General features: G+C 44.4%; 2 gene segments (V, D, J or C); both read left to right on the forward strand.

Annotated features, from left to right (window-relative positions):
• On the forward strand, positions 1-424 carry LOC115575962 (immunoglobulin heavy variable 3-30-like; the record flags this gene model as incomplete). The annotated part of the segment is given in 2 exon segments: positions 1-49; positions 135-424. Coding segments are annotated over 2 exon segments (339 nt in total), but the record flags the coding sequence as incomplete, so codon positions are not given.
• A 773-nt stretch (positions 425-1,197) lies between these two features.
• Positions 1,198-1,649, forward strand: LOC115575957 (immunoglobulin heavy variable 3-30-3-like; the record flags this gene model as incomplete). The annotated part of the segment is given in 2 exon segments: positions 1,198-1,265; positions 1,351-1,649. Coding segments are annotated over 2 exon segments (348 nt in total), but the record flags the coding sequence as incomplete, so codon positions are not given.
• Between the last annotated feature and the right edge of the window lie 15,026 nt (positions 1,650-16,675).

Raw genomic sequence — 16,675 nt, forward strand, 5'->3', positions numbered from 1 at the left:
ATGATGGACTATAGGACAGGACTGCTGCTGTTAACTGTCTGCTGGGCAGGTGAACACCTACACTGATCTTAATGTTAGATAACGTTTATCTGTGCTGCCAAGCCAATGACACGCATATTTTTTTGTCTCAACAGGTGTTGATGGTCAGACTCTGACAGAATCTGAACCAGTGGTTAAAAGGCCTGGAGAATCTCACAGATTGACCTGTACAGCCTCTGGATTCACATCCAGTGACTACGGGATGAACTGGATCAGACAGGCTCCTGGAAAAAGACTGGAATGGATTGCCTGGGTTGAAAATGATAATGACAGGAAATACTACTCTGAGTCAGTCAAAGGCCGGTTTACCATCTCCAGAGACAACAGCAGACAGCAGGTGTATCTGCAGATGAACAGTCTGAAGACTGAAGACTCTGCAGTTTATTATTGTGCTCGAGAGACACAGTGACACAGCAGACTACAGAGCTGTACAAAAACTGAACACAACTGATCTCTATATGAGAAGCACTGAAGCATGTCAGGAATTTGAAAACAAATAATGTTCCTTTGAATGAGGCCAGTTAACAAAGAAACACATTTCATCTGGTCTGTCCACTGAACACAAGTAATGAAATGAAGAATAATGATTTCATTTTCTGATTTTGAACTCTCAATCGAACATCAAATGAACAAATGATGCACAGACCGAGTTACTGCATCATGTTGCATCACACCGTGTCTTGATCGAAACATAAACTAAAATCTATTCAAAACACCTGATAATTGTGTGAAATATAATATGACGATCAAGCAATATTCATAAAAGTGATACTGCTGATCAGAAATAAACTGTAGATTATTATATTGTTGTAAATATTCTCATGTGCTGCCAACTGTTCTCAAAATGACTGATAAGAAACAATGCATTGATGACAGGATTAATTATTATTTCATTAACTCTAATAAAACCTGTATGTTAATGTGTCAGATGTCTGAACAAAGAATAATATTTCTTTGTTTATGGAATAAATGTGTTTTTGTTGTTAATACTGACTGACACTTTACAGAAACTAAAACATGTTAGACTCTTGGACATTAATTTCCAAGTTGTGATGAATATCTCCAGTCAGCTGTTTCCTCCCTGTGAGGAGGAGTCAATGCAAAACTCAGATGTCTTCCTCCTCTACTTATCTGACTGCAGAGAGGATGACAGAGAACAGTGGACACACAGTTTAACATGATGGACTATAGGACAGGACTGCTGCTGTTAACTGTCTGCTGGGCAGGTGAACATCTACACTGAGTTTTATTTGGCATATTTTCATTTTTGTAGGGAACATAACTCATCGTGTATCTTTTTTGGTTTGACAGGTGTTGATGGTCAGACTCTGACCGAATCTGAACCAGTGGTTAAAAGGCCTGGAGAATCTCAGAGATTGACCTGTACAGCCTCTGGATTCACATTCAGTGACTACTGGATGAACTGGGTCAGACAGGCTCCTGGAAAAGGACTGGAGTGGGTTGCTGCTATCAGATATGACAGTAACAGCATCTACTACTCTGAGTCAGTCAAAGGCCGGTTTACCATCTCCAGAGACAACAGCAGACAGCAGGTGTATCTGCAGATAAACAGTCTGAAGACTGAAGATTCTGCTGTTTATTATTGTGCTCGAGAGCCACAGTGACTGGAGTTGGTTGAGCAGCTGTACAAAAACCTACAGTACTCATCTTTACTGTCTGACATGTCCTACTTAAAGCAGTAAGAGTAAATTATACTAAACAGTTACATTCATGGGTGGAGTGGGACAAAAAATCGGCCCTGGCATTTTTGGCTTAGACCGGCCCCTCACAATTAGCGGAGCACAACCGAAAAAAAAAGGAGAAATTTACAGTTTGTCATTACTTTAGAAGTCTATCAAATAACCATTGTGGAAAGCAAATAAGTAAATTTACTCAACACATAGTTCTACCTCCTTAGGTATATTCTATTTCAAGCATGATGTATCATCAGCATCCTAAATATCAGAAGTTAAACATCTTTTGTTAACTCCACCACTTTTGTCTGCTCTGTGTAGTCTTTCATCCTTTTTACTGAAATCATCACTGATATGTATTTTCTGAATTTCCCTGATATACCAGCTCAATTCTAATTCTTCAGGTTAAAAGGTGCTCTAAAGCTATAACATTGTTATATCAGGCTAAAGACAGGGCTGCTTTATGAACTCATGCAAAGCAACTATGTCTTAACCTGTTCACACCCACCTATTTTCAGTAACTTCGCCTATTTAGCATACCCAAATGGAAAAGCTGATAACACAAGAACTACAAGTCCGAGGTGGATGTATGATACGCCATTTGAAAGCTGACAACCTCTAGTTTCTGTGAATGTGTTTATTTAGCATGTACCATACACACAACCAAAATGACATCAGTTCAAACATGGCTCTAAAACATTTTTTTTGTCTTTGAAAATAATGGGTCATATTTGAATAACAATAACTAAGATGTGCTTTATGTAAGGCATATGGCAATACAGCACATACCTTCCTCATCTTGTCAACTACACCTGGGTGAAATTTTAGACTTCTAGGCCTACCCTTATGGGAGTTATGGAGGTTTTAGTTTGTGGTGTCACTGGCGTCTCCAAAACGTCTCCAAATGGCCAAATTGTGCCAAATGCTTTTACTCACTTCTGTGACACTGGAAACATTACTGAAGCATTTTGGTGACTATAAAATCTTTCTCCATGATTCAAAACATAATTTATTCACACATTCATTTGATGGGTGGTTGGAGGGGTTTCCACACGCTTCTAGGTGGCCATATTGAGATATTGTCATGTGACAAGACACTACAGAATAGTTACCATTATACAAAAATGACAGACTATACTGAACTGAATTTCAAACAAGGATTGTATTATCTATCAATACACTATTACTGTATGTATAACTGTGCCAATATCAACAAAATATTAGTGTTTGCCATCAAAGTCCCGAGCACTGCGTCGGTGAAAAACAGTCTGAAAAACTGCAGTGGACTGGTTGCCACTCTGGTCTCCTGCTGTGGTCCGGGCTGTCTCACCGGCATGAAGGCAACTTGAGCAGGCTCAACGTCGTCATCCCCCACATCATGCCACTGTTGTTCCTCCGTGTGGGAGCTATGTGCTCTGGAGGATCCTCCTCTTCTGCCCCTCCCCCGGGCACGTCTGGCAGCACGGGATTGCCAGCAGTTGGTGTAGAAGCTGCAGCGTCCCCTGAGCCAGAGGGGGCAGTGAAAGATGCAGCGGGGGAGGTAGCACTGGTGGATGCAGAGGATCGTTGCCGCTTCTGCCGACCACCTTCAGCAGGAGATGGGGTTTGGCGTCTGAGTGTCCTACTTTGAGGCTCCCAATCCACGTCACTGTCAGACTGTGACCTACAAAACACAATGCAATGCACAAATGTTACCAAATATAATGAAAAAATATATAAATGCATTTCAATGGGGTGTTATTTACATAGGAAACAAATAAACACGGATATGATATTATATATTACACAAAAACATCAGGGAAATAACTGTACATAAACAGAATAATTGAATTGGGGGAATATTCCCAGTGTCTGGTCAGTGAAAAAGATCTAGTTCAATTTGTTTACAAGCTTGAAAAAAAAAATCTAAATAAAAGGGAATTAGAGGCTCAAAATGAATTACATTCATTTTGAGCCTCGTCGCACCGTCTGTCCCGGGGGGTGGGGGAAGAGAGAGACACGTACGGACGGACGGACGCTCATCGCCGTCAGCCGGGGGACGGACGCTCGTCACCGTCACGCGCGGAGTATAGCGCCGCTGACCTAGCGGTATAGCGGGGTAGCGCCGCTGTTCCACCGTCTGGGGAGAACCCTGCTTAGGCGGGAGGCAAAAACGCTTGGGCGCCGCGCCTAAGCCGTATAATGGCAGGGAAAACCCTGACATTATAGAATAGGATTCAGTGGTGGCTGGTGCTTTTTTTTCCAGGGGGGGCTATACCAAAATCATAAATATACGTCCAATATAAGATTTACTGAAACGCCCCGCCTTACAACCTTTCTGGACTCAAGTACAGGCTACAACAAAGAGGATTTGGGGATTTGACATTGACTTTACTTGAATTTCCTTTTAACTTGGGGAATATATCAAAGGATCTGCATAACAGGGACATATTTATTAAAGATCCTCATGGCAGCATGTAAAAAAACAATTACCACATGCTGGCTTCTTAGAGAACCTCCCACCCTGAACCAATGGAAAAATATGATACATGACATCATAGGATGCATACAGTATGGAACATATAACTTTCATTTTGAGATTGCAGAAAGAAAAGGATGCATCACTCAATGTGACTGAATGTATGTACATGACCTCTTGTTTGTGTTATGAAAAAGTAAAAAATAAAGTATAAAAAGAAAAAAAAAAGATTTCATGAAACGGAAAGACAGAGGAGAAATGGAGGCTTGTTGTGCTCCACTGCCTTATGAGCACAACAATGTTGACAATGTTTACTTTCTGTACATCAATTTTGCCCTTCTCTCCTTGAGAGATGCAAATTTCTCAGTGACTCTATGGTTAAAGTCATGGATGTCTTTGATCAGTTTCTTCTCCATAGAGAGCATGGCCAGTGCATTAAGACGATCCTGTGACATTGTGTTCCTGAGGAAGGTCTTTATTCTCTTCAGTGTGGAGAAGCACCGCTCAGACTCAGCTGTAGTCATGGGAGTTGTGATGAGGATCTTCAGCAGAGCCACAGTCTCTGAAAAGGTGTCCTGAAGATTGCTCTCCATGAAGAGCTGGTACAGAGCCAAAGCTCCACTACAGTTCTTGAATTCTTCATTGCTGTAGATAAGAGACAGTTCAGTTTTCAGCTTGTTCTTATTCAGCAGTGGGTAAGCCTCCACGGTGGTGTTCAGAGCTGCTTCAGGGAACTGGCTGTTGTACTGCTGGAATTTGTCTCCCTGCAGCAGGGTAGCACTGATCAGGTGTTTGGTGAAGGAGAACCTCTCTTTCGCATGGCCCAAGATAGTGTCACAAACCTAAAAAAATGAAAGCACCAATTAAAAACAATATGGAGATGGATATAAGTCTCTCTCTCTCTCTCTCTCTCTCTCTCTTCTATTTTATTCAAGAATTGCAGGTAAGTATAAAGGTATGTACTATGTGTGTGGTCCCATGCAGAAGTAGGATTTCTGGAGGAATATGGTTATTAGAGTAAGTTAGGTTAATCTATATCTTACTAACAGGTAAGTGGAAGTATAAAGTATAAATACAGTATTAGTTTCAGTGGTAGGTTTAAAGGACTTTCACACAAAAGAGCTTGACTCATTTTGACTGAAAGAAATGAAAAGATGGGTAAATGAAATTTGATAAAATATTTGTGGCAACTAAACTTCACAATTTCAAATTTAAGACAATTTAATGACTTTTAGAGGACCTGCAGACACCCTATGATAGGGACAGAGCAAAGGAACATAAACTTAATTCCCCCATAATTATATAGGGCAGAATAGAGCACTATGATTGTGAAAAACAAACCAAAAACATTTAGCTTCTATCTCACCTCTGCAGCTATCCTCTGAAGTTCACCTGGGCCCTGTGTGCGGCGTTTCTTGGCCAGCTGCTGCTGAGATGCACTGTGTTCTCCACAGAGATTAGGGATGGAATCTCTGAACAGAGCCAGAGAGAAAAGTTAAGCTTTAATTGCCTGGTAAAATAACCAGGAATATATCATAGCTGAGTTGTTTAAGCATCATTGACATTAACACAATATCAATATTTCACAGCACAACATACATATTAATTTACCTGATCATTTGCATGTTGTCTGTGAACTGCTGCATGATTCTCTGGACAAAGACTGAGTCGATGGTCCGCTTCTGGAGCTGGCTGAAGAGAATGTCCACATGAGGCATGATGTGATGAAAAAGTTTCAGGAAGAAGCTGAAAGTATCATCCTCCAGTAGCCTCACAAACCCTCCAGCTTCCCGCACAGTGGAAGGCTCAAACTCCCCTGAGTCCCTGATGGTTTCAAAACACTGGATGAGGTCATCTTTGTGCTCAAACACAGTGTTCACGGCACGGATATGGAAGTTCAATCTCACTGTGCTTGCTCTTGGAAGTCTGTGTGCCACCACTCAAGCACACTGGTTCTCTTTGGAGATCTTGAAAAAAATCCGGAGAATCCAGCCAGGTCAGAGAAGAACTGATTCACTACTGGGATGTGAGATGTCACCTGCTGCATGATGAGGTTAAGTTGGTGAGCATAACAGTGGACATTGTGTGCATTCACATACACATCTTGCACCTTCTTCTGCACACCACCAGTGGCTCCTCTCATGACACTTGCACCATCATATGCCTGGGAAATGAGCTTGCTCTTCTTGTCATCAGGGAGAATGGAGCTTAACCTATCCAAAAGTGCTGTGGCGATGGAATCAGCGGTGGCACTCTGGAGAGGAATAAACTCAAAAAACCTCTCTTGCACATTATGGGCTTTATCAATATAGCGGATCACTAGCACCAGCTGACACTGAGTGGAGATGTCCATCGTTTCATCAGCCTGGATAGAGACAAAGTCTGCACTCCTGATCTCGTCGATGATGTGCTCTCTCAGAACTGAGAACATGCAGTCAAGGAGTTCATTCTGTACTGTTTTAGATGTTCCCTTAAAAACAGTAGCAGTCTGCAGATGCTCCTGTAGAACAGAATCCAGTGATGCTACAAAATCCACCAATCCTTTAAAAACACCAGGGTTTTCAGAGCTTTCACTTTCATCATGGCCCCGCAGAGCTAGCTCAAATGCACCACAGAACTTGACACAGTCTATTATTTTATACAATATGTGCCTGTTTTTGTCCACCTCCTCATTATGCTTACGGATCCCTAATCTGTAGCCTTCATTAAGCTGCTCACCAATGTTGACTCGACCAAACATGGCTAGTTTCAAAGCATTTTCCATGTGGACCCTAGTTTGTTCATGCTTTTTTCCTTTTTCAGAGAAGTGCTTTAAATCAGACACACCTGTCTGAATCCATGCTGGGTCTGATCCTGACGTCTGAAAAAGGAGGCAGGGAAAGCAAAATAAAGCATTAGCTTCAGGGCATGCTGTTAGCCAAGCCTTCTTGCTGAACCAGCTCCTTGAAAATGAGTGGGTGTAATCTCGTCCTCTGTCTTTGGATTGTTGCTGGATTTTAATGTCCGGCTGGTCAGGTCCAAGCTCTATGACTCTGAGCTTCTCTTCTGGTGATTTCCTGCTGAATGGTGTTGTTTTCAGTGATTTAACGGAATTTTCCTTCTCCATAACTCCTGCTGCCGACATCATGGGTCGTCTTGCCCGATGCACGCTGGTGTCAAGACCCGAGTGAGTGGCCGGCGCGCTGCTGCCTGTCAAGTGATGGGGCATGTCACTCCACTGCCCCCTGTCGCGTTGGGGTCGGTAATGCTTTGGGGCGCATTTAATTGCGCCCGAACATGCTCCTATCTGTTGTATTGAGGAGGAGTGAATGCGCATGTGTAACTTATAACGAGAGTCAATGGGCAAACGGAGCGCAAATTTTTGCGCCCCAAACCGGAAATACGTCACCAGTCAGTAACTTCAGACAACGTAGAACATTTTTGATCTAATATTTTATTGAAGATTATACATTTTACTCAATAACTATATAATATTTCCGTGCTCATTAATATATTTTTTATACTTTTCATATTTTTTTCAAAGATCATTTATGTGATTCTTCTCATGGGGGAGGGGTGGGGCGGCGCCCGAGCGCCCTCTATAGACCAGCCGCCACTGATAGGATTACAAGGATTACATAACTTTAGTTGAGTAGTTGAGTAGCTAGCTAGCTAGCTAGGCTTAGCAAGGCTAATTAGGCCCTGGGGCGCTAACCATTTAGCATCATTTATGACATGCTAATGTATACTGTACTGTTCACTGTAATCATAAAAAAAAACCCACCCACTAACTTTCATTCAAATTTCACTCATGGCTAAATAAATAAATAAAACATGATCAAAGATAACGTTACTCACCGATCTAAGATGTCGTCAAGTCCCTGAGCGAACATCTCCTCTCTCTCAGAGTCATACTCACTGTCTTGACTCTCATCAGATGATGCTATAGTCCATTCCTGGTCATCTTCTCGGATATATTTGGATTTCTTCCTGGCTTTCGCCATTGTAAACTCTGAAAATGCCTACGAAGAAATGTAAATGTTTGCTGCGTCTCTTCACCATGCGTCTGCTGCGTAAAGTCCGCCCACGAGTCGCCAGACGCACGGAAACCCCTCGGCTCATAAATACCTGACCTGGGCACGCCTGCCCTCATTAGAAAGGTAAAATAATTGGCTAGAAGCCTGAGTTATTGACATGTCGATAGCCAATACGCTATTCCTATACTAAGGTAGCGAAAAACAGTAAACAAAGTATATTGGTCCTTCAAACAGGCAGCGCTCGATCTACTTCAGGGGCTCTGCTGGGGTGAAAACTGAGCAGAAAAAGATGGGGACACTTTTATTTTGTAGCTAGCAAAGTGATGAAAACAAGCATACCCAACATCACCATACAGGAACTAGAAAACATTTCAGTGCGGCCGGTAAAGTATGAACTTTATTTGCCGGACAAAGTTGGCAGACGGTAAACAAATGGACTTTACAGGACGATATTCACAAGCTGGAATAATTTTATGAAAAACCATTTTGATGCTTTTGATCAGTGGATTCTTACGGACAACTGGAATATAGATAATTGAGGAATGGACACATATCACGGCTTTATGGCCGCTTCAAAGGTAGGGAGTCGCCGTGTGTTTCTTGTGTCTCACGTTTACCATGCTGGTGAATATCAATGATTTATGGTTTGGTGCTCATGATTTCTGCAAAATCAACTGGATGAATGAATTGCGGAGATTCTCCTCTTTCTAACGACGTATAGTATGTCCATATTGATGAAAGTTGAAGCGGGATACGTCACTGCGCAGTGTAGACATACAGTCATTTATCTGAAATCGCCCGTCGGCGGGCGGGTGGGTGCGGAGAGGTTAAAAGCACCTTTTGCTAATAATATTTTTATACTTTTTTTACACTTAATTTAGTAATGCTTAAATTGCAAAGCTTTTACTATCATTTAGCAATTTTAAAATCAGTTTTTTAAAACATGTTTAACCACAGCATAGGGGTTTCTACACATGCAAATTACTATGCAGCCTTTCAACACACCTTTAACCTAAATATCTAAAATGCAATGATGGAGCCTAAAATGGACACTTGCTGCTCATCCAACACTTGTCAGTCTTGACCATTTGCTATTTTATCAGAATAAGGTGCCGTGGCTGCCAGATTTTGGGAAGTATGCAATACCAATTAATATTGATACCCGGCCTGCAGGTTTTTAAGCCCGAACCCGACGCAGCCCGACCCACCCGCATGAATTGTCTGCCGCCCCCCCACGTGACGTCCAGTCAGGTTTGTCGGGCCGACCCGACCCGTTTATAACTCTACATGTAATAGAGCTAACCCTACCTCCATCACCTCACAGTCCCTGTATTATCCTAACATTACTACCTGCTTACTGGCTGTACACGGTCCCTATCAGTCAGTCTGCATCTCTGCTGCTCCTCTCCTGCTTGCTGCTGTCTTCACCTTCGACCTGCTGTTGCTGGATCATTGCTGTCTCAGAGGACGTCGAGGCTACAGCAGCCCCTCCAGCGAACATGTCTGTGATCTTTACACATTTTGCAGCATCTACAGTGAGATTCTTCTCTTAGCACGCAACTTCTCCGCACCCAATTTCTTTCTCTTTGGTTGCTCCATGTTGTCAGTCCTCGCGCTGAAAACTTTGAAACTAGCAGAAGTTACAGGAGACAGCGCAGGCAGGGGTGGGGCCGCTGTCGTACTATATCCTGATTGGCTCAGTCCACTGTCTATATTGAAGATGGACCAATGGGCCGCCCCTCTAAATTGTGCATTTAGAAAAAAGAGGGGGGGCTGAGAGATTTCATTGGAGTAGCCCAATGTCCTTCAAGAAAATCAACCAATGGGCCATTGCGGTCGATAAAATTTATTTATAATATACTTTTTTGATTAAATTATGACAGCCCGGCCCAAAAATGTGCGTCGGCCCACTGGACATTGCCCAGTACGCTAGATGGCCAGTCCATGCCTGGTTACAGTGAACTGTAAGTTTTAATTAGCAAATAGTTCTAATCTGAGATATGAATCTTTAAATAATTTTAATAAACAGACATATCTTTATTCACATCAAATGTTCATCATAAAAGCTACATTAAAACAACTTGCTGAAAAATACACAGTATCTGTGTAGATAAATATTTTTTCAAATTGTTTTCATTAAGATTTAATTGTGACGTAAAGATCACTTGCATATCCACATTTGACGGATTAACCAGCAGGTATTTTACTCTGCTGTCTACAGTGTTGGGGAGACGTACATTTAGTTGAACTACATAGCTTGACTACAATTTGCAGACCAGTGACTGGAGTTGTTGAGCAGCTGTACAAAAACCTACAGAACTCATCTTTACTGTGCTGAAGGAGACAAAGCATGAAGTATTTTATATCATACATAATTGTATAATAATTTGATATATGTTCCTGAAAAATACATTTCAGGGAACCTGAAATGAAACAGAAGAACATAATAATTATTTCTTGACAAAAGGCCCGAAGAAAGCGAAACAATGTTGTAACTGAAATAAAACTACTACAAAATTAAAGCTGCAAGCAGCGATGAACAGGCCCTCGCAGATCAGATGGCCTAGGAGGAGTTCAATAAAACAAGTTTATAATTTTTTCACAGAGCCTTAGTGGCTCATGGGGAAGTAATCACCTGTGTTTCTGTCATTCAGAGAGACCAATGTGATGTGCAACACTTTGTGTTTTGAGCAAAATGTACAGGAAGTTGTTACTTAATAACTTGAGTATTGTTTAGAATATCAAAATTCTTTTGAAAGTCTTTTGTCAGGAGAGTCAACAGATGCTGTGTGCAAAGTTTCGTGCAAATCGGTGAAATCGCCCGGGAGGAGATCGAACAAGAAGGTTTGCGGCATATAGTGAATTTGGGGACCTCGCGAGTCAAGACCTGCTCGGGCCCTAATTAAACATGTCTACAGATTTAGAGACAATAATGTTTCTGAATTGTGTGGGATCTAAATGAGTCACAATATGGAGGTGAAAAATAATGTTACAATTTCTTTCATGAAATCACTAGAGGGCAGTCAGTGACAAGTTTGTCTCTCCTCTGTTACTTAAAGGAGACTCTGTGTTCTCATTAATATTAACTGACTGACTCTCAACACTCAGATGTAGTTTTTGCATTTTGTCTCACAGGTTTCAATTCCTGAGCAGCTGTTTTCCTCTCGAGGCTCCAAGTTTCTCTGTATGTCTTCAAACATATGCTGACATAAAAATCTTTCATGCCAACCAGCAGCATCAGACAGAAGTTTTCATACTGTCTATATGATGCTGTCTGCTGTCACTTTGCTGCAAATACAGGAAGAACACCATCCATCCATCATCCATTGTCAACCGCTTATCCAAAGTCGGGTCGCGGGGGCAGCAGCTTCAGTAGCGAGCCCCAGACATCCCTTTCCCTGGCCACATCGGCTAACTCTGACTGGGGAATCCCCAGGCGCTCCCAGGTCAGAGAAGAGATATAATCCCTCCACCTGGTCCTGGGTCTACCCCTAGGTCTCCTCCCAGTTGGACATGCCAGGAACACCTCCCTAGGAAGGCGCCCTGGTGGCATCCTCATCAGATGCCCGAACCACCTCAACTGGCTCCTTTCCACGCAGAGGAGCAGCGGCTCTACTCTGAGTCCCTCCCGGATGGCTGAGCTTCTTACCCTATCTCTAAGGGAGACCCCAGCCACCCTGCGAAGAAAACCCATTTCGGCCGCTTGTACCCGCGATCTCATTCTTTCGGTCATGACCCATCGCTCATGACCATAGGTGAGGGTAGGGACGAAGATTGACCGGTAGATCGAGAGCTTTGCCTTTCGACTCAGCTCCCTTTTCGTCACAACCGTGCGGTGAAGCGCATGCAACACCGCACCCGCTGCTCCGACTCTCCTGTCAATCTCACGCCCCATCATCCCCTCACTCGTGAACAAAACCCCGAGGTACTTGAACTCCTTCACTTGGGGCAAGGACAAATTCCCCACCTGGAGTAGGCAATCCACCGGTTTCCTACTGAGAACCATGGCCTCAGATTTAGAGCTGCTGATCCTCATCCCTGCCGCTTCACACTCAGCTGCGAACTGATCCAGTGAGCGTTGTAGATCTACAGCCGATGATGCCATCAAGACCACATCATCTGCAAAAAGCAGTGATGCGATCTTAAGGTCACCGACCTGTAACCCCTCCATACCACGACTGCGCCTCGAAATCATGTCCATGTATATCACAAACAGGATTGGGGACAAGGCACAGCCCTGGCGGAGGCCAACATCCGTTTGGAACAAGTCCGACTTACTTCCGAGTATACACACGCAGCTCTCGCTTTGAGAATATAGGGATTGGATGGCCCTGAGAAGGGACCCCCTCACCCCATACTCCCGCAGCACCTCCCACAGAACATCCCGGGGGACCCGGTCGTACGCCTTCTCCAGATCCACAAAACACATGTGGACTGGGAGATTGTACTCCCAGGCCCCCTCCAAGACCCCTGCCAGAGTAAAGAGCTGGTCCGTTGTTCCATGACCAGGACGGAATCCGCATTGTTCCTCTTCAATCTGAGGTTCGACAATCGGCCGGACCCTCCTTTCCAGCACCTTGGAGTAGACTTTCCCAGGCAGGCTGAGTAGTGTGATACCTCTGTAATTGGCACACACCCTCTGGTCCCCTTTCTTAAAGAGAGGGACCACCACACCTGTTTGCCACTCCTTCGGCACCAACCCCGACCCCCACGCAATGTTGAAGAGGCGTGTCAACCAAGACAGCCCCTCAACACCCAGAGCCTTCAGCATTTCTGGTGGTATCTCATCGATCCCTGGGGCTTTGCCACTGTGGAGTTGTTTGACTACCACAGTGACTTCACCCAGGGAAATCGGCGATGATACCCCATCATCCTCCAGCTCTGTCTCCATTACAGAGGGTGGCTGGGTGGGATTCAGGAGGTCACCACAGTACTCCTTCCACCGTCCTATGACCTCCTCAGTCGAAGTCAACAAGGTCCCATCCTTGCTGTACACAGCTTGGATGGTTCCCCATTTCCCCCTCCTGAGGTGACGGACAGTTTTCCAAAAGCGCTTTGGTGCCGCCCGAAAGTCCTTCTCCATGGCCTCGCCCACACCTGCTGCTTTGCCTCTGCAACAGCTGCGGCTGCTGCCCTTCGGGCCCGTCGGTACCCCAGGACTGCCTCAGGAGTCCCCCGGGACAACATGTCCCTGAAGGACTCCTTCTTCAGTCGGACGGCTTCCCTGACCACCGGTGTCCACCACGGTGTCCGAGGGTTGCCACCCCTTGAGGCACCTAAGACCCTATGGCCACAGGACACAGCTGCAGCTTCAACAATGGAAGCTTTGAACATCGTCCATTCAGGTTCGATATCCCCAGCCTCCACAGGGATGCTAGAGAAGCTCCTTCGGAGGTGGGAGTTGAAGGCTTCTCGGACAGGGGCCTCCCCCAGACGTTCCCAGCTTACCCGCACTACTCGTTTGGGCTTACCAGGTCTGTCCAGGGATTTCCCCTGCCACCGAAACCAGCTCACCACCAGGTGGTGATCAATGGACAGCTCTGCCCCTCTCTTCACCCGAGTGTCCAAAACACACGGTCGAAGATCAGATGATACGATCACAAAATCGATCATTGACCTTTGACCTAGGGTGCTCTGGTACCACGTACACTTATGAGCATCCTTGTGTTCGAACATGGTGTTCATTATAGAAGGCTGTGACTAGCACAGAAGTCTAATAATAGAACACCACTCGGGTTCAGATCGGGGAGGCCGTTCCTCCCAATCACGCCCCTCCAGATATCTCCGTCATTGCCGACGTGCGCGTTGAAGTCCCCCAGTAAGACTACGGAGTCCCCCACTGACAAGAAGGCCGCATACTCCGAACTGCTGTTCGGTGCATACGCACAGACAACAGTCAGAGTTTTCCCCCCAACCCTTAGGCGAAGGGAGGCAACCCTCTCGTCCACCGGGGTAAACTCCAACACGGCGGCGCTCAGCCGGGGACTTGTGAGTATCCCCACACCCGCCCGACGCCTCACACCTTTGGCAACTCCGGAGAAGAATAGTGTCCAGCCCCTTTCCAGGAGTTTGGATCCAGAGCCGATGCTGTGCGTGGAGGCAAGCCCCACCAGATCCAACGGGTAACGCTCAACCTCCCGCACCAGCTCCGTCTCCTTCCCCCCAAGAGAGGTGACATTCCACGTCCCCAGAGTCAGCCTCTGCCACCCAGGTCTGGGCTGCTGAGGCCCGCCACCACCACTGCCACCCATGTGGCAACGCACCCGACCCCAGCGGTTTCTCCTGCGGATGGTGGGTCCATGGGATGGGGGAGGGAGAAGTGCCACGTTGCTCTTTCGGGCTGTGCCCGGCCGGGCCCCGTGGCAGACCCGGCCACCAGGCGCTCGCTCACGGGCCCTCCGTCCGGGCCTGGCTCCGGACGTGGGCCCCGGGCTTCCTCTGGGCAGGGTCTCTCGCCTCACACCTTCATTTCTCATGGGGTATTTTGAACCATACTTAGTCTGGCCCCTCGCCTGAGACCAATTTGCCTTGGGAGACCCTACCGGGAGCACATGGCTCCTGACAACCTAGCTCCCAGGTTCATTGGGACACTCAAACCTCTCCACCGCGATAAGGTGATGGTTCCCGGAGAGTCACTGTGTTGCTGGAAGAACACTAAGTGATCAAATGCTGCAATAACAACAAGCTGTTCTTACATTTGAAGTTAATCTTAAATGTGATGTAGGAGGTGCTGACAGTAAATACATTCTCTCAGGAAAACAGCTCACATCATATTTAAAGTGTTTTAATGATTTGAAAACATGCTGAACACACTGTAAACATGGCTTATAGAAAGCAACATTCTTGGTGGTTTCTCCTTTTGTTTCCATGACACATCATCATTAATATTGTAATGCTGATTTTAAAGAATATGTTTTCCATAATCTATGTTTCATGTAATATTCACATTAAGAACAGTTGTGATAATCATTTAGAGTTGTTTCATTTCTGTAAGTTGAGTGTGTAATGAAATGAAAATATCATGTGTAAAGCAGAGGTGATTTCCAGGCATGTTTTCACTCTGCAGATATAATAACAGTCAACAGACTCTTCTATTGGCTCCAGTCAGACCAACATTGATGCTTCATATGTTTGATTCTATGCAAACTCAGTGAGCTTCCTTGTTACTCAGCTATAAAAACTTCCCATCAGGCTGTCAGTGGAGTTCACAGCACGTCACTTTCAACATCAACCATGTTTTCTGTAGCTCTGCTGCTGCTGTTGGCAGCTGGATGTGAGTCTCTCTGGATTTGACAAAGTCAACAGTTCTTCTTTTGCAGTTTAACTTTGTAAACATCTGTTACAAAAATTTTGTTTTTTTAACAGGTGTGAAGTGTGAACGGTTGACACAGCCAGCCTCTGTGACTGTGCAGCCAGGTCAACGTCTGACCATCACCTGTCAGGTCTCTTATTCTGTTAACGACTGGAGTGGATTATAAGCGGAGGTGTTGGATACAGCACACGCATCAAAGATTCCCTGAAGAACAAGTTCAGTATCAACTCAGCCTCTTCCAGCAACACAGTGACTCTAAATGGACAGAATGTGCAGTCTGAAGACACTGCTGTGTATTACTGTGCCAGAGAGCCACAATAACACAAACCATCAGTAGACCTGAACAAAAACCCCTCAGTGCCTGAACACTTGTAACATGAAGCCACCAGAGGAGGAGCCCTCAGACCACTAATGATTTCAACACCAGTTCACTGTTACAGTAAAAAGGAAGAGACACATCAAACAAAGTAAAAGAAACATGAACTGTTTTTTGAAAATATTCAATAATGATACAATTGAATGGAGATATTTTGACTCAGAATATGTGAGTGAAATGATGACAATATTATTTCAGCTCACAACTGCATTTCAAAAGTGCTTCATCTAAAGAAACATAAAACTTAAATAAGTTCAGTATTCGCTTCTGCAGTTTAATTTCCCTTGATGTCCTTTGAAAGGAATGCCTCATAAAAACTTAATCGGAAAATCAACATTACAACACAAATAACAACATTTGTTGTCATTTCTTGATGATCTGATTAAAATATTTTTACAAATACTCAATTTAGTGGTAGTGTAAAACTGATCAGCTTGTCAAATTCTTGACATGATGCACAATTCTTTATAATGAGGGGCAAGAAACTTAAATGACAAGTTTGTCAAATAGTTGCACAAAAACTGCTAAACATGAACAAGTTTCTGTTGAATGAATGAAACATGATCAGAAAATATTCATTCTCCAGTTTCACCAAACAGTAACTGAGATCCAAGTCAAATCCAGTTCTACACTGTGAGGAGGAGTCAATGCAAAACTCAGATGTCTTCCTCCTCTACTTATCTGACTCGGAGAGGATGACAGAGAACAGTGGACACACAGTTTAACATGATGGACTATAGGACAGGACTGCTGCTGTTAACTGTCTACTGGGCAGGTGAA

This window comes from Sparus aurata, chromosome 23, assembly GCF_900880675.1.
Source record: "Sparus aurata chromosome 23, fSpaAur1.1, whole genome shotgun sequence".
Classification (NCBI taxonomy): Eukaryota; Metazoa; Chordata; class Actinopteri; order Spariformes; family Sparidae; genus Sparus; species Sparus aurata.